Source organism: Eleginops maclovinus, chromosome 9 (genome assembly GCF_036324505.1).
Source record: "Eleginops maclovinus isolate JMC-PN-2008 ecotype Puerto Natales chromosome 9, JC_Emac_rtc_rv5, whole genome shotgun sequence".
Classification (NCBI taxonomy): domain Eukaryota; kingdom Metazoa; phylum Chordata; class Actinopteri; order Perciformes; family Eleginopidae; genus Eleginops; species Eleginops maclovinus.
In genome coordinates, this window is record NC_086357.1 from 23,463,755 (window position 1) to 23,487,853 (window position 24,099).

Consider the following 24,099-nt stretch of genomic DNA (forward strand, 5'->3'; position numbering starts at 1 on the left):
TGGTATTGGAAAAAAAGGGGAAAACATATTTGTTTGGGTGAGAGGCGGGCGGATGATTTACGCAAGAAAGTGGATTCAGAGAAATGAATTCTGTCTCTCCGTTTTTAATGTGTGCATACAGTCACATAGCTGAAGTTTGTCACGGTTTTAATATAACATACCGCACATGAATAATGCAATGACACATTCTTAACGGCCTAGGCTATATATCATTTCTGACCTGATTCTGAAGTCCCTGCTCTCTCCCCTCATTTGATAGAATAAACAGAAACCACTTTTATACATCATCTCGAATGTGATAAACTCAAAAGTGAAAAGAGTGTGTTGTTGATAGGTATTTGGATGTGTGTGTGTGTGGTGAGGAGCCTAATCAGACATTAACGAGCAGAAATAAAGGAATCATTCTTTATCATGTGTTGTTTGGCTGCTTTTGACCCGAGAGTTTAAGGCCTGAATAAAGAGGGAACCACGAAGAGCTCTGGCCTGTACCATGTGTCAAACCTTTCACATAACCTGGCACTCATTGTGAAGCTCTTTTACGAAACATAAAAAATATTCATTTTGCCCCTGACCTATTTTCCAATATAGTCTCCAAACCCATAAACTGGTTTGCTTTTCATTTATTTTTATTTGAAGAACTTTGAAATGCAAATGTTTGTTTCCCTGCACGTAAAAATTGAGAGAAGCCATCTTGAAAGAGAAATTTGATGTGAAATATGAATTCTGGCTCGTTTACATCATCCCTAACGTAAACATGTGGGCTCTCAGTGCGAGTCTTCTTGTGCTGTTAAATGAGTGTACTTTGGCAGGCTGCAGTGTACATATACTGATGCCCTGCCTCTCTCGCTGCACTCCTTCATGACTCAGAGCTCTTGAGGCTTGTAGAAGACTGGCATCTTTACAGCGGCCTAGATCGGCCATATTTTTGTGTCAAATGACATGCCTGGCCCTGTAAAAGTGGGCACTGTGGTAAACTGTGCATTCACATTTGCAGCCGAAGCTACCAAGGACATGGCTAACAAGACCTGTTGACTTTTGTTGAATTGCGGTTTAAGGAGCTAAACATTCAATATTTATTTCACTGCAGCCTTTTCTAGCACTCAAATAAACGGGCATTCTTGCTGCGCTTTATTTTTTTTATTGAGTTTATAGTTTCTGTTGAACTTCCAATGTTGTTCTTGTTGGAATAAAATGCTGCATTCTTTAGAAGAATGACTTTTATTGCAAAATCATGAAAGGTTTATTGTTCCCAGTGTATCAAATTGTTCTAAAAATTTGCTAACAATATAAAAAAAACACGTGCTGCCAATTAATGCTTGAGGCCAGTACGACACTGCCATTTATGTGCAATCAGATACGACTTTCAAGACAATCAAACCTCCGCAGATGCGTGGAAGTGACTCAAAATAAACTCGGATCATTGGTGTTTTTTAAACAATAAATACTTGAAACATTTAGACATTTATCCAAGACGCATGTGCAACAAATGGTGATGCTTAATTCAACATGTCAGTCGTTTTTGATATACAAAGTGTGACTGTAATGGAGCTTCACACAAGGCCCGGCTGCAGGGTGTTTGAAGCCCAAAGTGGTTCAAAAATGTGGCGAGGCTAGCCCACATAAACAGTCACAGCGAACGAGGAGGCAGGGCAGAGTTATGTCCGATAAGTGTGCTAAGCGGTGCTGCTGTGATCAAGTGGAAAGGGTAATGTGCTCGGCAGTAAAACCAAAGGGCTTTCTTGGAAACGTGGGAAGTGAGAGGGGTTGGGGGTGATCATCAATGAAATTTGAAACTGGACAAAAAGGCCACGTTTTATCACCTGTATCCTCCCGTAAAAGTGTTTATTTTGTTTTTCCCGTGAAGTTAGTTGGCGAGAGACGCTGTCATGACGTAGCTGTTGCACCATGCCTTCACGTTATTATAAAATGATTGAAAAACTGTACAAATCTTGGCTGTTTGATTTATGGTTGTCAGTGTGAATTGTTACGTGCTGATTTATTTCCAGAATAAATGTGAGTGTAACAAATGCTAACAGAGAGAAAGGAACAACAGTACTTTCTTTTCTTCTATTTAGTTGTTTGTTAGTTCCCCATGAAGAAAAACACATGTTTTCCTAATGCAGAACAAACATTTAAACATTTATTTGTTATTGTTCTTGTTTTAACACAGACAACACAGCAAAATCTAACAATATCCTTTGCTTTAGTGCAGTATTTCCCTACTTTTGTCCTATTGCTTCACTCCTCTAACAAACCCTCATAGGTCTGTAACACAGTAACAACAGTAGGTCTGTGTGTTCCCCTACAGGACGGCAATCACACTGTCAAACTCCATGAGGCGCTGCAGACGCACCGGCCTGTGTAATGCTGTCGAACAAGCAGCAGGTATTTGTTAGTTAATCAGCGTTCGACTAAAGCTAGAGGCTGTGGTTGTGTTCAGGAGCAGCGAGGCTGTTTTGACTAAGCCATCTCAGCGAGGGCCCGGTCATGGAGACTCCCAGCATTTGTTAAAGATTAGCGGACTAGTCCTGATGCTCTGAGCTCGGGTCAGGCAGAGTGCAGGGCTCGGACACGAGGCGAGTTTCTCCCTATCTCTCCCATCTGCAGCTCTCACACAGCAGATCTGCTAGTCCGGGTACATGAGACACACTGAATAATGTGATTAAAGGTTTTGGAGCAGAGTTTAAAGTTCGCTGAGGGGAAATTGTACAGAAGTTGTTCATCAGGAAGCAGCACAACCCCGTTTGACAGACAGCCACTAAGGTCATGCCACGGAGGCATTTACAGCGTATACACACTAATAGGCATATCAAGATTGTCCTTCTTACCTTATATACTAAAGTTACCGTTCTGTGGACCATCTGTGTGCCGTGTTTGGGTTGGTTTCTAACACAGACACCACTGTTATAAAACACTTATGGATAATACGTTCCTATCTAATATTATTACTACTACCGGCTGCTATTCTTAATTAGTTAGATAGGTAGTTATCTATCCATCACTGTAATCAGAATCTTTATTTAGCTATGTGCAATTAAACGTTTACTACTATATACCACACTTAGACTCGTTCTATTGTATACATACTGTACGTCTGCTGCTTACTTATCCACCTGAATTTGTACTTCTGTAAAGTGTAATATTTGTTTATTTTGAATACTATGTGCATGCCTTTTCGCCTCTATCTATCCTTTGCTGTAACAATGTAAATTTCCCCTTTTTCGAACAACAAAAGGAATTCTGATTCTGATTATTGCAGAGAATTGTACCATCAGATGTGAATGCTTTCAGTCAGTATCTGTGTAGAATAAAGGAATAACAAAAGCCCAAAAGCTCTCAGTGATTAGCCAAGTTACTAAATGAAAACCAACTGTGTGGGAACAATAAAATAATTTGTCGAGGGAGAAGAGTGCAGATAAATTCTGAAAGCGTTCTCCAATTGGCTGAAGCTTCGGTTTGCCAGGCCAAGTGTTCAGCACCTGGCTGTCACGGCTCTGACGCTGTCTAATTCATTTTAGTTGTATAATAAATGCCTATTAGATCACTGTCGATACGAGCTGAAAGTGCCTGATTAGACTTTTTCTTGCTATTAGTCAACGTGTACTGTGGGCTGACTTATCAAGGGCAAAAGTTAGATCAACAGAAAGGAAGGAAATCTTTCTCCGGTCTCTCAATCTGTCCACTAAATCTGTGACTCCAGTGAGGACGTACTGGGGATGAATCCAGCTTCTCATCCCCAATATTCCTGTCAAAAACTCCCCCTGATATAAGACATTTTCTGCTACGGGAACATTTATTGGTTACTGAAGCTGGGTGAACCCATGTGTCTTCACAGGGTGGATATAGGAATCTCAGCATATCGGTTTTAAGGCAACTGAAGCTCCTCCTGATGGGTTTCAGCTCCCTTGTAAAGTTGAATACTGAGAGAACTGCAGTAAAAGTCAAACCAGCTATGACAGCTATGCACTGGTTCCCATTGGACTCAGATCTCTTAACATAACCTTACCGTATCTTTATTAAATATGACAGAAATCGAGGTTGGGAAGGTCCAACAGGTGTTGATCCAGAGCAAACATTTCACATATTGATACAGAGAGACATTTATAAGTATACACCCATAAAAGCATTAAAGTATGCGCCGACGCATTGATGCACAACACACCCTGGTTTTAAACATCTCTTCAAATGTCCTTTTAGATATATCCAGTCCAGAAATATCAGAGGGTCAGCATTTACTGTTCCAAGAATTGAGATTTCTCTCTTTCAAAAACAAGGTTGCGTGTCCCGTTTTTGGAAACATGCAACGAGTGGCTGACCAGTGTTGCAACAGATTTGATTATCAAGCCAAAAGAAAGCTAAAAACAATAACATTTTGCACTGCCCTGTAATAACCTATTTTAGTTGGATCTCTGCTCTAATCAGCTGGCATAAAGTGTGCATTTCTTTTATTGATTTTCCATGGTTTTGATGCTTGGAGTTCATGAACGTGTCCATTTTCTTCCTCTGCTTTGACCCAAACATTAGTGCGCCTACACACACGTACACACACGTACACACACACACACACACACACACTTTGTAACTCGACTCACTAGTAAAACTGCCAACAATGAGCCCCATAAGAGATCCTAAGTGTCCAACATGATGTTTGTGTTAAGTGGTGTATTATAGAAGCCGACTTCTGGGTCTTGGGGGGAATGTTAAGCATGTTAATGAAGAGTACATACTGAGGCTATTACTCAGTGTAATATGGATCCATTTAACACACCTACTGCACAGCCCTTATGTATCATATGAAGAAAAGGGGTCCTACATTTACAGTTAATCAGAAGTGATTTGTCTTTAACAAAACAGCTTAAGGTGGAATCGTTTTCTCACTGAAAATGACAGGGAAACGCAACAGAATTTAAATTGTGCAGATTTCTCTCGAAAGTAATATGATGTAGGGATCATTAAGCAGACGGATACTACAGGAGCCAGAAGATAACACATGTCTCCACTGTATCCAGTTTCTGTGAGCTGTGGTTTTCAGTTCCTGAGGGTGAAATCAAGCAGGCACGTATGTCGGTACAACAACTACAAGCAAATGTCATCTTAGATTCATTCATCATCCTGTCTGACAACTTCTCTGTCAGAGAGGATTAAATAAAGTTGTTGACATGGGACCGAAAGAATAAAAAGACACTTACTCTTTGGATTACTTGAAAAAACAGACACAGAAGATGAATCAACAATGCACACATGCTGTCAAAATGCCATCTAAGCACCTCAAAAGCCACATTGTCAGTTCTCATACAGAGGATATTCCCACACACTGAAAAAAACTCCCTCCATAGCATCACATCATGGGAAATTGCGTCTTCTTATCACATACTTTATCTCCTTGCTCTGATATTAGCCTACTGAAAACCAGCTTTCCCTTTCAAATATAATTGTCTGTAAAAAGTCTGTAAAAATAACCCCAAGCGTTTCAGTTCACAGTGCTGGCACACAGCCTCCAAACTTTATTAACATCCAGAGTCGGCCTGGCGTGGCTCCCAGCTGCCTGAAACTTGGACTTACAAGTGTTAACCTGAACAGGGCATCAGCCTCACTTTCCCAGAAGCCTCAGACTTCCTCACATCGTGCTGACTAGATTTTATACCAAAAAAGAAACATTCTACACAAACTCACCAGGATGATATCCATTATCCATCAGTCCAGCAGTGGCTCAGTCAGTAGGGGCTTGGACTGGGAATCGTAAGGTCGCCAGTTCCCCAAACAGACATGAAATATGGAAAGTGGACTGCTACTTGGAGAGGTCCCAGTTCACCTCCTAGGTTCACCTCCTGCTGTGGTGCAAGGCACCGGACACCTCCAATCCCCCCTCCCCATTGCTCCCCGGGTGCTGCACGATAGCTGCCCACTAGTACTAGGATGGGTTAAATGCAGAGGACTAATTTCACTGTGTTTGCTCTGCTGTGTGCATGTATGTGACTAATAAAGAGGGTTTCATCCTCCCATTCTATCATTTAGGCACTGATGGAAACTATAGAACACTTCAGAAAATACATAAGCCATGATAAATGATGACTCAAAGGTTTCCTGCCAGTGCTTTAAAATATATCAGAGAAAGAAGACTTCAATATGTTCTGACTCAGTGTGATGAAACTTGGTTCTCCATCTTGGACAATGCGTACAGATCTATATATACTTGCCAAAACATAATGCACACATGAAAATCTGAGTCTAAAGCAAGTGCAAGTAGTCACGCTCACAGTTGGTGATTGATGTCGAACCACAACATCCACCGACAAGCAAGAGCGCTTTTCTCTATGCAACCTTTATTGTGCCGTTCTTTTGTGCACTTATTAGTCCTGGTAAGCGAGCTAATGCAGTGCAGGGGCTGGACTGCAACGCACATGACTAGAGAAAAAGTAATTCTTCCAGAATGCTGTGCTCCAATTAACAAGCAGTAATAAAGTATATAAACTGCCCTATTAGACTTTATAATGTCTTTCATAGTCCTCTGGGGCGGCGCCAGCCAATGGTGCAGTGCGCTGACTGGGCACTGCCCCATGGCAGCTTCCTGGCAGCGCCGGAGAGAACAGGAGAGAGGATAAAACTCAGGCTTGTTGGCTGCTCTCTCCCGCGCCCTAATGAAGGCATTAAAACTGCCTCGGCTCGCATCATGTTTGCCCAATTGTTTTTGACCACTCAGTTGAATCCAATGTTTGATTGGCTTAATAATCACCAACAGGACTAAAAAAATGGGCAATTTCATTTGAACAAGTTGGGCTTTTGAAAATGTTGCTTTAGCGGTTTTGAATCGGTTTCCAAAGAAGTGATGCATGCTGGGAATGTAACTCACATCCAGAGGTGTAAAGTAACTAAGTAGATTTACTCAAGTACTGTACTTCAGTGCAATGTTGAGGGTTTGTACTTTACTGGAGTATTTCAATTGTTTGCTACTAAGTACTTCTACCCCACTACAATTCAGAGAAAGATCGTGTACTTTTACTCAACTACATTTATTTAATACCTTTAGTTACTTTGGATTAACAATGTGAAATATAAACAACACTTGAATAAGACTTTAGTTACACCTGGAGTAAAAGTCACAAAATAAGCTCCACATTTACCAGCTTTGAAGAACACTAATTTATAACAACAACCTTTAATATGTATTATTCTGAAATGGTCCGATCTGCAGAATTAGCCACTTTTACTTTTGGTACTTTAAGTATATTTTGATGATCAAACTTTTTTACTTTTACTTGAGTAATTTTGATTGCAGGATTTGTAACAGAGTATAAGAAGTACACTCTGGTACTTTTACTTACAGTAAGTATAAGATCTGAGTACTTCTCCCACCTCTGCTCACAGTTATCACAGTGAAAAACAGATAAACTGCTGATGAAGTTGGATGAGACTCTCTTGAGGAAAGGATTAAATGGGATCGATGTGTTCTTGCAGCTTGTTTAGGGAGGTCAGTGAGGTCCTGATCCTAATGGCCCCATGTCTCTCCTGCCATCTCACTCTCTGTGTCTCCTTCCAGCTGACAGCTGCGAGGACACATTCAGCTCTGGCAGAGGCAGCGCAGCGGCAGACGGCCGTCTTAACTGCCGCAGTCAGAGTGGAGCGGATTTTTCTTTGATGAAACACAGCAGCGTCGAGCCAAGAACAGCAAGTGGCACAGCCGAGATGTAAATCAAAAACCCACCCGTGTGCTCAGTCATACACAGAGAGCTCTGCGAGAGGAGTCGCTGCCGTCTGAAAATGCATGAGTAACACGGAGTCTATAGACATGTGGTCAGCTGTGGCATGTCTGTCGATGGGAAAAGAATAAAGAGAAAAGTCTCTTTGTCTTTGATCGAATAGTTAAAGAGGTACACAAATCTGGTGTGATGCACAAAGAACTGGCAGTGTGTTCCCCTCATCAGCAAAACTGCAGTGTGTGAAACTTTGTGAGCACTTCTAAAGGCAAAGTTTAGACTAAAAATAAACTTTTATGATGACATATGTGAGCCAAAGCTGCAGCTTTTTCTCGACTAAACTGAGGCCCAGAGCACATTTCTTCTGGTGATATTTCAACACTTAATCGAAGCAGATAATATTTTTCCTGCGTGATTTATCTACAGAATGAACGGTAAAATCCCTTTAGGTTACAGATGGATGCAATAGTCATGCCATATAAGACTAAGAACATTTAACCTGGCCGACAAAGACTATGGAGAAAGTTGCAGTGCTAAAACCACATATCTGTCTCTGTTTGTTTTAGGCTTCAGACTAAGCCCCCAGAAAGAGCACAGGGCTTTGAATATTTATAGAAGCAATGGATTACAACTTCCGTGTCAGTCCCTTGATTTACATTGGGAGAGAGACATCTGTAAATCAGCCAAATCTTTCTGAGGTAAATCAACTTCCCAGCAGGAACACTCAAATAGCCCTTTTTTAAATCATTAGGTCCTAAAAGTTTGAAGAGTGCTAATGGCTAAGTCCAGAGAGCGGCTGGGAGGTGGGGTTTAGGGAAAACCGCTGGTCCTCTTGCTCTGTGGGCCCATAGATGTGGAAGATTACTGAATGATCGGGGTTATTTTAATATTTAGTAGTCGAGACATCTTGGGTTCCTGCCACTGAGCAACTTCTATTGGAAAAGCTGGCTCAGGCTAGTCTTGAACCAGACCCGGTTTTTGCTGCTATAGGTTTGGAGTGTCGGGAACAACGTTCACCTCTCTTCTCCTGCTTCTATTTATGTGTTTGTACTCGTCCTGAAACGCTATGTTTCCAACTCAGCATTCAGGGCATCATCCTTGGCATTTTTTTTATCACTCACCTGGCAGGTTTTTCATATTAAAGTCAACGTCTGGATCACATGCCTGTTGACATGATCCTACTTTCCGCTCACGTTATTATTTTTGGCGCCATCCGGAAGATCGTTGACGTCCACATGAATCCATTATTTTTTGTACATTATCATTTTTCTCATTTGGATTGTCTATGCTGTGTACATTTATTATCTTTTCAGACTTTACACACAACATGTTTTGCAAGTGTCCATCCTGGAAGATGGATCCCCCCCATCTGATGCTCTCCCTGAGGATTCTCCCATTTATTTTCCCATTAATATCCTTTTTCATTGGGATCTATCCTTGTAAGATGCAAGGCTCGTAGGACAGAGCATGTTGTATGCTGTAAACCCCCTGAGATTAATGTGTAATTTGTAAGATTGAGTGAGGCTATATAAATTCCATTTGATTTATAAGGATGAACAGGAGCCACCGCCAACACTGTATTGGCTCTTTATACATCCATGGTTCATACATCCACATGTTCCATTTTGCAACCTCAGAGGACTCATCAGCAGATATTCCAGCAGGAACAGTCACGACCTCCAATAACTCTCCTCCTCTCCCTTTGAAAACAACCTCAGTCGAGTTGATGCAACACTCGTCTCTTCCTCCGCCACTTATCTCTCGTTTCCACACACGTCATGTGTAGTCACGGGCCAAGTTTGATCGAGGTGATTCAGCCGAGCAGATGCCAGACGAGGGGAGTTCTCTCGCTCTCCCTCTCTAGTGGCTGTGACTCAGGAAGCGCTCTCATTCCATTACCCAGCATTCCCTCCGTGGCCAGACAAGACGTTTACGGGAATACCGCTGCAGAATCATCATCATCACCGGGCTCCGCTTTATGAATCAATGGAACATGCTGCAAACATTACAGCCTGCTACACCCAGCACCCTCTCGTTTACCCATAACTCACAGCTGAGGTCATGCACGACGTGAAAGACGTGGGGTGAGAGCTCTCCTTTAACTCGTGGGAATGTACTGACTTATGAGAAGTATGTTACTATCCCTCTAACATATACATAAGCAGGCATGTATAGTTCCACATGATTTAGAAGCACCGATGCAGAAAGATAGGATGTCTGTTTTCTTCTTGGTCTGTTCCTGTCGATGAATTCTATGTGAAATATCACTGGGTGGAACTGACAAATAAAAGCAAAAATGTACCGTATAATTTCTTCACAATCTGCTGAAAAAGAGAGATCTCGGTTAACCTCGGCTGTGAAGCTAAGTGAACCACCAGTTCAATAACAGGTCAAACCTCTTTTAGCAACAGTGAGGGCAAAATGATTCCTCTGAGGTTTGATCTGTCTTTTCCAACATGTGTGAGGAATAGCTGCTTTAACCTTTTGGCCCACTGAGCGCCAGTGATGTTGAGATCCCCAGTCACTCAGTATCTCTGTTAGACTTGAACTGAACTTAATAAATATATACTTTGTGCTTGGCTTCCAGAGGAGAGATCCGGAGAAGTGGAAGTGATTTAGTGTCTAGCTTCAGATTCATCATGGAAAAAAGCCTTGATTTGTGATAAGCAACACTTTATATATTGTTATAATGCAAAATCTGAGGCACAAAACCAGCATTTTTATATCCTTTTTCTTGAGTATTTGGATATTACACACATTTTCAGCTTTTCTATAGCACAATGAAACAAAACACACAGCCTAGTGCATTTTACAGCTATATGTCCCCAAAATATAAAACAATAACAAGTCTACACATGGAAATCAAATATGGTTTTTATTTAAAATTAAATAAGCCCATTTAATTTAGCAGAATTAAAGAAGACCAACATCCTTTTTACTGTTCTACTAAAATAGAAGTATTGAAATGTAAGCCGATACCTTCCTTTTAATGGCAGAAGTTCATATTCACATAGGAGGACATGTTAATGTTCAGACAAGTATTTATTTTTAAGAGGCTGAAAACCAAATACTTAGCAAATTGGACTTGAAAAATATAGATTGCCAAACCACACTATGACACCATAGTGAAGTATTTAAAAAGTCACAGCATGGGAATATTACTTCTATAGTGCTCCAAAAGGAAGCTCAAACAAAAATGGTTTCAAGATCATTAAAGAAAATTAAATATGACGCCCCTATAATTTAAATTGTGGTCAGACTTCCCACCTACATCATCGGCTGAATCACTCCCCGTCAAAGACGCAGGATCAATAGTCCCATCTCTTTTGTCTTTCAGCTCTAAACAACACGTTAGCAAAGCACCACTAGTGTTAGACCACAACTTAACAGACTCTCGACAAAGACCACTGATTCAGCAAAATGGGTTAAACACTGTCACAACTGGCTAACAAGTCCAAACCAAAGGAAAATACTGCGATCCAGGATGAATAAACAGTATGAGCATGCTTCACAGCCAGACTTAAAGCAATTATAAGCCTGAAACTCCACGGTAATTTAGGAAATCCAAAACCCCTTGAAACTGCTGAAGCAAACATTTTCCCAGAATGAAAGCTGTAAAAACATTTCTTTATGTGACACAAATCTGAAGATTTACCCAGAAGAAAATAACTAAACAACGGCCCATATTTTTAAATGTGAATACCAGTTATGGGTAAGGCTGATTTATGAGTCCTTTGATGATGAGTAATTAGTATATTCTAGCAACATTTGTATTATCCATTATCAGAGTTTATGAAAAGAGAACATTTTGCTTTGAGGGTGAAGATAAAAAAAGAGGGTAAATGAATGCCAGCTGCCCACTCTTTCCATAAAGAATAATAATAAACCACAGTTTGATTAGAATAAGAGACTTCACCATAAGCTCTTAATGTATTTCTCACACACAACCAAAAGTATTCACAAGCTACTGCAAAGCTGTCATTAAGCGTTTGACACAGCGGAGGCTCAAAGGAGGCGCAGTAATGGTCGGTTGTTTCTCATAACAGTCAGATTATCGCCTCGCAGTATGACGTCCACAAATGCTGCTGGGGAAAACACAGGAAACTAAGTCATTTTGAGGAAATTCAACATGTGTGCCAATGCCACTTCACCACAAAACAGTGTGTGTCAGTGTGTGGCATGTGTGTTCAGTGCATGTGTTCTGCATATGCTGGCACAGTGTGTGTTAGCAATGGATGCTGTGTGCTGCATACAGGTGTGTGTACTGCATGTGTAAATATTGTATGTGCAGATTTATAGAAAACATGTCACGATGAAATGACAAGAAACAGCCATAGCGATGTAAAAAGTTCCGACAATGATTAAATCAAAATATCCATTACTCATCTCTTTACTTGCTGAATCGACAGACCTCTGCATTTATGTGAGAGAGGGAGTTTGGGACTGCAGCGCTCTGAAACATTTTCCTAACATAAGCTCACACACACACACACTTCACACAGCTTCGTCCCGGGACAAGGAGAAACTTCAGTCAGGTATCGAATGATGCTAGAGTACACACACCATTCAAACCTGATATTCCTTTTCACGAGGGGTCAAGTGTTTTTCTTTGAAAGCTAAATATTTTCTTTGCTGGTGGGCACTCATATTTATAGCACAGTGCACTCGCAGTGTAAGGATGATCAGACGCTCAGGAAGGGCAATGCACACGGTTCAAAAAGGCACCAGATGTGACATAAGCTCCACTTTGAGTTCTATGTATTCATCTTTATGTAAAAGAAACATTATAATAATTGGACCTACGCTAGAGATAGCTGCAATAGCACAGCAATAGAGAGATTGAACACACACAGCAAAGTGTTTGGACTAAATATGGAGCCATTTTTTCTTATTATTTATGATACCTGGCCAGTAAAAAAAAATCCAACGGCACTCCGGCTCTGAAACTGACTCTTTCATTACCATGCAAACTACCTCACTCACTGTCAATCTTTCTCTCAATTTAACACATATAGAAACACACATAGATGCACAAAAACTGACATTGCATATTGCATTTGTGAGAGTAAAAAGAGGAGCTCTGAATATAAATGTCTCAGAGTACATTGGGTAAACTGCAGCTCCTTTCCCAGAAAAATATTGAATCACTTTTTTTTTTTTTTTTTTAATGAGTATTTTTTCACATTTTGCAATCGCGGGTAGGCCTACACAGTAAAATCTCCCATCTGAGGTAAGTTCTTCCTCCGGTGTCTCACTTCCACCAGGATTAATATTACACTGTGTGTTTGTGCAAAGATTCCTTTCAGTGTAAATCTAAAGTAATGGTGGAGAATGCAGTTTAAACTCCAGCTCTGTCCCCAAATGGGAGTGTGTAATATGATCGACCTGAAATGAGGCATGATACAAAAGACTGATGAGTACTGAGATCATTTTCATACTCCACTCTCACCGTGAGAGACTATAAAACAACAGCAAATGCCTGGAATACAGAGCATTCATACAGGATAGAGGAAGGAATACAAGTTTAACTGAAGAAAACTGAAGAAGATTTGTTGTTGGATCTGTATGTGTTTAAGGAAGGAAATGTTTGGATATGTTTTAGCACTCCAAGGAGGCGGAAAACTATTTTGATTCATAAACCCACGAGAAATTGAAGAAATATCACCCAGCTGCCTCACAGACTCAGAACCAAACAGACAGATATGTGAATGCTGCAATGTCAATCTGCTCAACATAATGCACAAACGCATAACATACTCTCGCATTACCACAATTTACGGGAAGTGAGTTCAAAAGCATTGCAAACACAATGAGACGATTCATTCTGGTCGGGGATGCTGCGGATGGAGGGCTGAACTGAGCTCCAACAGAACTCATAACTGCTGAGACGCATCCAGCAGACATATGGTTTGTGTTTAGCGAGGAGAAACAATAATCAGATCCGTTGATCCTCTTCTTGCTGCGAGGATGATTGCTAATATAAAAGTCTGTTCCGTCTAATCATAATTTAGGATGGGGCTGTAATTACCTCCGCCCTCCCTCTCACAACAACACTCTGTCTAAACAGGATGGAGCAGCAGGGACTCAGAGCCCATTTTCCACTCTGGATGTTTGACATGTGCTCATTTCATCTGTGTAATTGTTCTGAAATTATGCTTTCACTGATGAGCCAAAATTCTACTTTTTTTTTTATTCAAATAGGTTTCATTTGATCCTTAAGAGATCTCCATGATTAATATTATACTACAAATGAAAGAAAAATAGATCTTTCAATTCATTATTATTTAAAATACTGTTTTAAGATGTCCAAACTTTAAGTTACCAAGCTTTCCATATTTACCTAAATGAGCCAACATCACATGAAAACGATGCCCTGCCTTGTTAACATCCATATGAAATGCACACTTGCTTGGCAGTTATTGCACACACTATACATCACTTCACATGGCCTTCGTTTGCAGCATTGACTTTGATTCTGGTGTTATTTATGAATTGGCTGAGGATCCAAGTGAGATCTGGGTTTAATTAGCAGGGCTAATCCACAAACAGAGCTCTCAACACAAATACACATCTGGTTCAAAGGATGCTCTCCAGGAGCCATGTGGAATCAACATTATTTTTGGGATTTTATCTCAAATAAACCATGAAACTGCTAATTGGTCAAATTGGCAAATAGACCGAAAATGTTATTGTTATCCTCACAGTTTGTTTGAATGGGATCAAAAATAGCTACGTGACTCCGTTAAATCAACTTTTAAACACCTCAAAGCATCAATAAAACGGGGATCTAAGAGGGGCTTACCTTGCACGGGGGGGAGAGACAGGCAAGATCGCGGAGCTTTGGCCGCCAGATGCGCCTTCTCTTCGGACGCGCTGAATCTCTTCGGGCTGGCGCAGTTCATGTGCGTCGGGGTTTCATTGGGACTCCGGCAAATCTGCGATCCGAAACCGCCGCTGCCGGCTCTCCACGCACACAGGTCCGCCTTGCTGCCGTACACCGAGAGCGAAAGGCCGGGGAAGTCGGAGAAAGTTTGGGTCTGACAGTGGCTCACCATCCCGAACAGCGCTGAGGGGTTCTGCATTGATCACTCGGCTTTCCCATGCAGTGTGCTCACATTACCTGCGAATGGAAAATAAATAAAATCACTGCATGCGTTCACTTGAACAGGATTGGAACAACTGGTGAAACTTCAGGGATTTGGTGAGACCTACCTTATTCAATTAGCCAATGAGCAGCAGATAGAAGTCCAATTGCGCAAATCAGCATGTTTATCACAGTGGAAGGAAGAGCGTCTGCAAGCCTGATCGATTGCATCCTCTCAGTGAGTATCAGTCATCAGCATCCCATGCGTCTCCCCCCCTCGGTCTCCCCCCCTCTCTCTCTCTGATTGGCAACCGGCAAGGCAGCTCCACACTCCACATGAATCCGGAGCACCAATAGAGAGTGTGTCCGTGTTTTTGTGGGAGGACAGATCTGAATCAAGACAGCTGTGTGTGTTTCTGAGCGAAGAAGTGAAGATAGCGAGCTACTGGGGTTATAATCATTATGCATATTTACCCAGCATCCAAAGCTCGATGGAAAGGAAAAAGGTTTTTTAAAAAAGAGAGAAAAGTGTTGTCTAAGCTTTGGTGTTCATCGTCCTCGGTGCACATCGTCCTCGGTGCGTAATAAGCTACAACCATAATGACATATCACTCAAATGCAGATTTATATCGATATAACGCGGAATACATTTCTTAAAGGTTATTTATAGACTGTTACTCACGATTTACAATACAGCTTTTATTAGTGTCATGTGTTTTTCAGCCTGCTTAATGTCGATGGGGGTTCAGACGCACACCTTTGATGTGCTGCTTAGGAGAACTGTGAATTATAGTTGAGTGGAAATTGTAAGATGATTTAAGTTAATGATTCATATTTTGTATAGTTTGGTATGTGTACAACAATACTCTAAAACGTGAAATACATGTTGATAGTAAATCAGTTTGAGAAGCATTTGATGAAAATTTGGTGTCGTTTTGTAGGAGCTGCCTTTATTATTTCAACTGCATGACTTGTTGATTGTTTCTTTTACTTCTATGATTAGCCTAATTTGACTTACTGCAAAGGTAATGGGAGGATTTGGAATATAAAATGTAAAACTGGACATAAACCGTACTTCAAAGTAATAATGAAACATCTGCTAAATCGTGTCAATGTTCATAATTAATTACGCTTTAAATTGTTCTTTCCTGTAATCCATTCCAGTGTTGAGAGAGCTGCTTCATCACAGCCGTGTTAGGGTGAGATATGCTGATCTGCAGCGCCTCTGAGTGGCTTTCCCTGGAGGACACATCAGGTCAGAGTTAAAACTGTCGGCTACATGGTTATTGTTGGGAAAGTGCAAGGCGTGTGTGACAAACTGTCAAGTGAAATTGTATATTTGTTTTGTAACAGGTGAGTTTTATTAGTAGGTGCAAGGTGAAGTCCTGTTTGTAAAAACGCAAAAAAAGAAAAGAAAAGCAGAACGGGAACAACTGGTTCTGATGCTGCCTTCACGTGCTGTTGGAAATGTGAATACACGGGAATGAATAGCTACATGAGAAGCTTCGACACAAACATGTTCACAATTTCAGTATAATACACCCTGAATCTGAAAACATTTAATGTCCTTTATAGTAACTATGTTCAGATGTTGATATATATATTTGAACATTGTTAGTATTGGCATATAATATCTCTGGTTTATTAATAATATTCATCATTCTTTCACGACATTTTGCTATTCAAATCCAGTGGATTTTTATAATCTTATTATAATTCTGCAAACATCTTAACTATTGTTTTATCTGGTAAATATGTCGAATAAATCCTTGCACTTAAAAAAATGATAATGCTCACGTGAAAGTGAAAGAAATCAAAATATTTAATCACGAAATAGGTTGTGACTGATGTGAGTTGGCAGGCTTTTTCAAAAGTTTTGTAAGTAACGTAAACTTTTGGGATGTGTTTCTTCTATACTTGTAAGTAACTTGACATCAAATGTGTTTGATCAATCATTTGTTCTAACATTGTATTGTACTTGTCCAGCAGTGGCTCAGTCAGGGGCTTGGACTGGGAATCGTAGGGTCGCCAGTTCAAGTCCCCTAACAGACATGAAATATGGAAAGTAGACCACTACTTGGAGAGGTCCAAGTTCACCTCTTTTAATCACGAATTCACCTCCTAGGCCCTGCTGTGGTGCCCTTGAGCAAGGCACCGGACACCTCCAATCCCCCCTCCCCATTGCTCCCCGGGTGCTGCACAATAGCTGCCAACTGCTCCTAGTACTAGGATGGGTTAAATGCAGAGGACCAATTTCACTGTGTGTGCTCTGCTGTGTGCATGTATGTGACTAATAAAGAGGGTTTCATCCTCCGACTCTATCTCTCTATCTATCTGTATCATAATAATAATAATAATAATAATAATAATAATAATAATAATAATAATAATAATAATAATAATAATAGGGTTCTAAAACTGGAAAGTGGCAGTGGTCTAACCCGGCAGAGGACAGGGGATGTGCTTGTGTGGAAAATACTTTACAGAAACCTAGGTGGATACTCAACGAACGCATGGGAAGCCCTGCACAGCAAGTTGCATCAATTCACGAATACCAATCAAGTAAAGGGGAAAACATTTAATAAACAATTGTAATAATATCACTTTTGACAGTCTGGAAAATATACCTGCTACCAAGGAAGTGAGGAAAGCGACTGAGAGAGGGTAACAGAAGTGAATCATTTAGAACAGCAGTCTGTCTGTGTGTCTGTATTGAGTGGCTTTATAACACAATTCACTCTTTTTTATTTAGCAAGGAAGACACATCCATCACTGGGAGGCCATACTAAAGAGGTGCTGGACCTAAAGAAGACACTTTTTTCATATTCAAATTTTTAAATACCTGTTAGGGAATATTTTGTGTAAGCTTGTAACCTTTAGCTCAGGCCTGTGACCTCTTCACACATGTGACCATTGGGCTCCTCACAGCTGCTTGTGTACTACTTGTTTTCAAGTTAGCCAGTTGTGTCCTTCCTCTCTGTCCTCCTCTGGCATAGGCTAACAGCCTTGCATGTGCTGTTATTTTCATTAAGGAGGGGCAGCCTGGGCTTCCGAAGTCTTGTTGTTCCTACAGTGGGTACACGCTCATGCTGACCTAAGACTGTCCTTTTTGTTTAGACAGTTTATCTGGACCCAGATGCTCCGGTAAACACCATATTTGTGACCTAGATGAAATTTTAAGTTAGACGTATTGTCCTAGATTGTTTAGTCTGCTGCTCTAAGAATGTTGATTACCCATTCGGAACTAGTTAAAACCTCTTCCTATCCCTGAGATCTACCATAGTTAAATCCCAGAAGAAAAATGGACTGGCGTATGCCTGAAGGCTCAAACACAAACAATCTTTGTATTTTACATTTGAATTTTTAAGAACATATAAAACACTACCAACACTACGCCAAGTTAAACCCATGCTTTAAATGCAACAGTGATAAAGGAGCATTTTTAAGAGGGTAATGTGGTCAAAGGTTTAAGCCAGATAACAAAACTGAAATTATCTTTAGGCAACAGTTGAGCATCCTTGGTATCTACCACAGGGACTTTATCGCCAACAACAGTGACTGTGCAGCAGTGGCATAGCTTGGCATATTTTAGGTGGCTTTAGACCCCCCTAGAGGATGTGAAGTCCACCCTACTCCCAAGATGTGTCAACATGACTAAAGCCAGGTAACATCGACCTGGTTAACAAGACTAATTCAGACTAATTAAGACTTTTCACCCTACTCCCATCCGGTAGGCGTTACAGAAGCCTCCGCTCCCGCACCCGTAGGCTGAGAAAAAGCTTCTTTCGTGAGGCTGTGCCCCTGCTGAACTCCACTCCCTCACTCCATTCGCATCATTGCACTCACTACTGTACTCTTTGGTAATTGTAGAACTCGTTAATTGCACTATTCATATCTCCATTGACTGAATAACTTCACTGCTCATATGATACTGTACACATAACCATGTGTACATGTTGCTTAAACTGTTTACACTGCTTATACTGTTTGTACTGTTTACTGTTTGCACATATAACCCATATCGCATCATTGCACTCACTACTGCACTGTTACTGTTAATAACGAACATGTTATTTCACTATTCATCCTGCATTGATTGAATTAATATACTGTATATAAGTAATCTACACACAACCAACTGTACAGGTTGTTCATACTGTCTATACTGTGCATATACAATCTGTAGATACTGCATACAATTCCTAAATGCTTACTGGTATAACATGTATATAGTAATTTATTTTCTCCCATATTACAGTACATCTTTGCACCTTCTGGTTGGATGCTAACTGCATTTCATTGGCTTGTACCTGTACTTTGCACAATGACAATAAAGTTGATTCTAATCTAATATATTGACGACACAACCAGCACAACACACTATGGGTGTGTAATGGCTCTGCTCAGTGCAAAACTCCCAGACTTACTTATCCACCATCATGCCATCTGAGTTCCTTTAATGGTTACTGTACTGCCATGCCCCCCACACACCTTAAGAAAAGAGGCCCCGAAAATGTTTTAGTGCTCGCATTAGCGCGCACGCACACACACACACACACACACACACACACACACACACACACACACACACACACACACACACACACACACACACACACACACACACACACACACACACACACACACACACACACACACACACACACACCCCTCAGGGCTAAGCCCACCCAAACATGAAAACCTGGCTACGCCCCTGCTGTACACAAACAGACGTGTGTCTCACAGAGTATCCCTCAATATATTAACAATCTGTTGCCATGAACAAACTAACATTACAGAAGGAAATCAGACAATTAAATATATATATCTGGGGGAGATTCATAGTATTCTTTCAAATAAATTGTTGGTGATCGATAAGAATAAGAAAGGTGCAACTGGAATAAGTTTATAAAGTTGCCCATGTCTGTTTTTAATAACTTCACTATTTATTTGATTTTTTTTTTTGTAAAATAGGATTTAAAACAGGACTCAAAAGCAAATAATGAAACTATATCTGCTTTTAAAAAAAGAGCAGTATTATGGGGGGATGTTGTTATTAGGGTGAAAGCTGTTATGCTGCTAATGGGTTAAAAAAAATAGCAGAAAAGTAGCTAGCTAGTGACTCAGCAAAGAGTTTACGTTAACTTCACTTAGTGGTGGAAAAACGTTTGTCGTTAGATTGCTACGAATCAGTTAATGTGCTCTTAGACCATACAATCGAGTTTAATGTATACTTACATTCGGCATGTCGGGGGAGAAAGTGAAGCCGGATGCCTGTCCATGTCACTCAGTGTCTCCAAAGTATCAATGAAGAAACTAAGAAATGTTGCTAAGCAGTTGTTTGCTAACACGTTAGCTAGCTAGCCGTTAAAGAAGGTCGATAGCTTCCGCCATTTTTACTTTTAATTAATGCTGAAACCCTCACACTGCCGCTCGTTTCGGTGTAACGACTTGTTACTATGCTTAATGATTAATAAGAGTTTGTTTTGTAGTCTCTCAGTCCAATATTTTGAATATAATGTCGAATCGTTGAAACACCTCGTTAGTGTTTTTGCAGGTAAATTAACTGCTTGTCCACTCAACGGAAAGCTACAGAGATCAAAACCAGGCTGAAGGTAAATTATCCTAATCTTGTTCAAACGTTTGCGGGTCTTTACATCCGAAATATTGGGTTAAGTGGTTTAACAGGTTTAAAAAGTTCACTTCACACACTTCGTCTTTTGCTAAGGGACTTTCTATGTTGCATTGACACTCTTGCTTTTTTGGACAAAGCTTTAAATGGAAACACCATCGTTCCTAACAGTACTGGGAGCTATGGTATATGGAAACGTTAACATGAATTTACAATTTTTACTGGGTCAATATTTAGTGTAATTCAATGTATTTGCTACTTAAGGTCTAGAAACGACATGTTCTTAAAAGAGGCCATGAATGCATCTGTTATCGAACGTTTTCAGAGTGGGCGTTAACCCACATCATATGTCTGGTTCACAAACCGTCCTGTGCAAACAGGAGTGCACCAACAAGGAGCAAGCATGTCTCCGAACAGGTTGATGGTCTATTTTACGACAGCAGGCGTATTTTGCTTCATGGTAGTAGCCAATATCATACTGGGCATTATGCTTTATGTATCACCACGTCTCGCCAAGAAGCTGATCCTCAAAATGGGTGAAAGAGTCACTATGACCCAGAATCCTAAATTTAAGTTTGAAGATTGGGGTCCGACGTTTGGCTCCTTCAAGTTCTTCAAAACCGCCTCTCATCACTTGTGGCTGTCCCTCGGACAAAAGGCGTTTGTGGGGGAAGAAGCTCCGGACGCAGCTGTGGTCAGTATGGAGGGAACGAAATCAAGAATCAGCCAGTTCATGAAAGGTACGTGGTGAGATGTGGTGTTATTGTCTGCTTATACCTCAAAATGCTGCCTAATGTAGAGCTGTATTTTATCTGCAGACAACAGAGTGCTGGTGTTGAATTTCGGTAGTTGCACCTGACCCCCGTTTATGTACAAACTTGAGGAGTTCAAGCAACTCGTCAAGGACTTCAGCGATGTAGCTGACTTTCTTGTGATCTACATCGAGGAGGCGCATTCAACAGGTAAGTGAAGGCAGCACGAGTGGAAAGTCAAGTCATTGTTATATCACCATGAATTTATTGATGGAGAAAGTATGCATACACAGTGTGTAAAGGTAAGGTCAACAAAGAAATAAAGTACACATTGAACAATAATAAAGCACAATTAAGGAAATAAGATAAAGATGGATGAATGCCTCAAAAAATGTGTTTGTTACTGAAAGAACAGAATAATCTTTATGTCTTAATGTCCTTTAACACCCCAACCCTGCTTTGACATTGTTTTCTATTGAAAATATATTATTTATTGTTTTCAGGATTACTTCACTTAATTTTTATGAATGAATACATTCTAAACTCTCAGGTCAAGTCTTTTTTATTTATATCATTGCATTCTATGTTTCTCCAGAACATTCGAACATTGGGTCTTTGAGTTCAGCCCCCCCCCAAAAAAAGCTCCCTATAAAAAGCCCCTATTGTAGTGCTGTGCATTGAGTTCTGGCAGTAGCACTGCCATAGGTCTGGGCTGCATTCACTCCAATAAAATGATGCAATGCACTTATGCAACATCCCAAAAAAAATCACATTTATTATTCCATCCCTAACTTGGAAGTTGTGCTTCGTAAAATAAATTGAAGTGTTATCACATTTCTTATTTTCTGTGTCAGACGGTTGGTCTTTTGAAAACAACGTCGACATCAACCAGCACAAGAGCCTGGAGGACAGGCTGTCCGCGGCACAGATCCTGCTTCAAAAGGAGCCCCTTTGTCCGGTGGTTGTGGATGAAATGGACAATTCTGCTGCCATAAAGTACGGTGCTCTGCCTGAGAGGCTCTTCGCGCTGCAGGCTGGGAAAGTTGTCTACAAGGTGAGATCTGTCAAACTAAAGCAAATTGGTATAGTTTTATATTATGTATAGGGATTGGAGATTTTCCAGGTAAATGTTCTTTTGCTGCACAATCACCGCTAGGAGCCCTTAATGCCTCTAAATTATCTTTAGCACACAGTAGGGCAATCCTTTCATGCAATTGCGTGAATAAAAGTCATTCCAGCACGCAACATGTTCTCACGCATCAGGAGGAGCATTGAAACATAGACACAACAATACAATTCTGGGCATGGTGCCCGGTTTATGTTTGCCAAGTCAGAAGTGTAAAATTACATGTTATCAGATGTCACGGACGTTATGGTCGGGTTCTTTCTGAAAGCGTAATATATATATTTATAAAGGATAATGTTCTTTTCTTTTGCATAACATTTATTCCTCTGTGTTCTCTAGGGGGGCAGAGGGCCTTGGGACTACAATCCAATGGAGTTGCGTGCATTCCTGCAGAAAATAAAATAAGTCCATCCGACCACAATTATATGTAAGGGTCTCTGATTTCTGATTTGAATAGGGGTATCACATTATAACCAACATGTGTGACTGATAAACAATACCATACTCTTTTTTAATCAAGACTTATTTCACTGGTACATCAACATTTGGCTCTATAACTGCTCTCTAGCATCTCTGACATTACATTTTAAATGAGTAGAGATATTGTAACCCCTCCAAAATTGTACTATATTCTTCCAGGCTCTCCTGTACTCTGGAAACATACCTCTGCTGCCAATCTCTGAGTTAGAATTTGCCTCTCAGTGTCTCTTAGTGACGGTTGCAGATTAAACCATTGGCCTCTGCAGCCCGATGGAGTGAAACACACAGAGAGACAGTCCAGTCAGATGTTTGTGCTTGAGGTATTGCACAATGTTCGGGAGATGTTCCCATAAGTTGTATTTTTCTAAAGTTTACAAGCCCTTACAATTGAAGTCAATGAAAGCACTTGTTTTTCCACTTTTCTTACAGATCATATATTCTGTTCGTAGATTTATTTTTGTACATAACCTTTCAAAGCATTACTGCAAAGTGCTTCACAACAGTAAAATACAATAACAAAAAAGCATTATAAAAATAACAAAAAATAAAATACATTTGGAATAAATGAAGTAAAAGTGCAGTCAACAAGTGTATATTGAAAAAAGAATAATGATATAATCATTATTTTCTTTTGTATGATGAATGCTCCTATGTGCTTTGACAGGAGTGTGCTTTGTATGTGACGGTTACAGTGCAAACCTCTGGTGACTGTAATCTGATGAGTGATCTCTCCAAAGTAGGCCTTCTCTGAATTATGTAGGAGCATTCTTGATTACACTTTAAACACAAAATACACATCTTGATAAACAGTCTGCATGTTGTTTTGGATCTTTTTATATTGAATACAATTTTAAATGTTTTCACTATGGCATAATAAAAAATAAAATGTAAAGACTCATGTTGTCAGTTTATACGCAACCTATGACCTTTCGTGTCCTGCAGGTCTGATCAATTACTTGGTTTTTTTCTCAATCATGACACCTGTTTTCATATTCCTTCATCCAATGCAAGTCAACATAGCTGTATGGAAATTAGCTAGCAAAAACATTGATGTTCAAAGTTAAAGTTAAAGTTAGGGCGGAGGTGGCGAAGTCCATAGGGGCTTGGCCTGGGAACTGGAAGGTCACCAGTTCAAGTCCCCGAAAGACCAAGTGCCGTGGTGTCCCTGAGCAAGAACACTGGTTACCTACACTGCTCCCCGGGCGCCGTACATAATGGCAGCCCACTGCTCCTAACACTAGGATGGGTCAAATGCAGAGACCGCATTTCGTTGTCCTAGTACTTGTACTCTGTGCAATGACAATAAAGTTGAATCTTCTTCATCTTCTTCA

The 24,099-nt window shown here is 40.4% G+C and overlaps 2 protein-coding genes across 4 annotated transcripts in view; one reads left to right on the top strand and one right to left on the bottom strand.

Moving 5' to 3' along the window:
• The window catches only part of LOC134869249 (zinc finger protein GLIS1), a 77,370-nt gene extending 56,880 nt beyond the window's left edge, over positions 1-20,490 (bottom strand). For both annotated transcript variants that reach the window (XM_063890735.1, XM_063890734.1), the window contains exons 1-3: positions 20,017-20,490; positions 14,907-16,017; positions 14,497-14,814 (exon numbers count right to left, since the gene is read on the bottom strand). In XM_063890735.1, the coding sequence (XP_063746805.1) occupies positions 14,497-14,776 (280 nt within the window). In that variant the 5' untranslated portion in view covers positions 14,777-14,814; positions 14,907-16,017; positions 20,017-20,490. The remainder of the gene's footprint in view (positions 1-14,496; positions 14,815-14,906; positions 16,018-20,016) is intronic.
• A 273-nt stretch (positions 20,491-20,763) lies between these two features.
• Positions 20,764-23,660, top strand: dio1 (iodothyronine deiodinase 1). Of its 2 annotated transcripts, XM_063890738.1 has the most exons (5): positions 20,764-21,150; positions 21,229-21,372; positions 22,017-22,216; positions 22,628-22,715; positions 22,928-23,660. In XM_063890738.1, the coding sequence occupies exons 1-4, from the start codon at positions 20,814-20,816 to the stop codon at positions 22,691-22,693; spliced, it is 747 nt and encodes a 248-aa protein (XP_063746808.1). In that variant the 5' UTR covers positions 20,764-20,813; the 3' UTR covers positions 22,694-22,715; positions 22,928-23,660. The 2 variants fall into 2 exon arrangements, with proteins under 2 accessions (XP_063746808.1, XP_063746807.1); XM_063890737.1 differs by having other exon boundaries at positions 22,628-23,660.
• Positions 23,661-24,099: the final 439 nt, after the last annotated feature.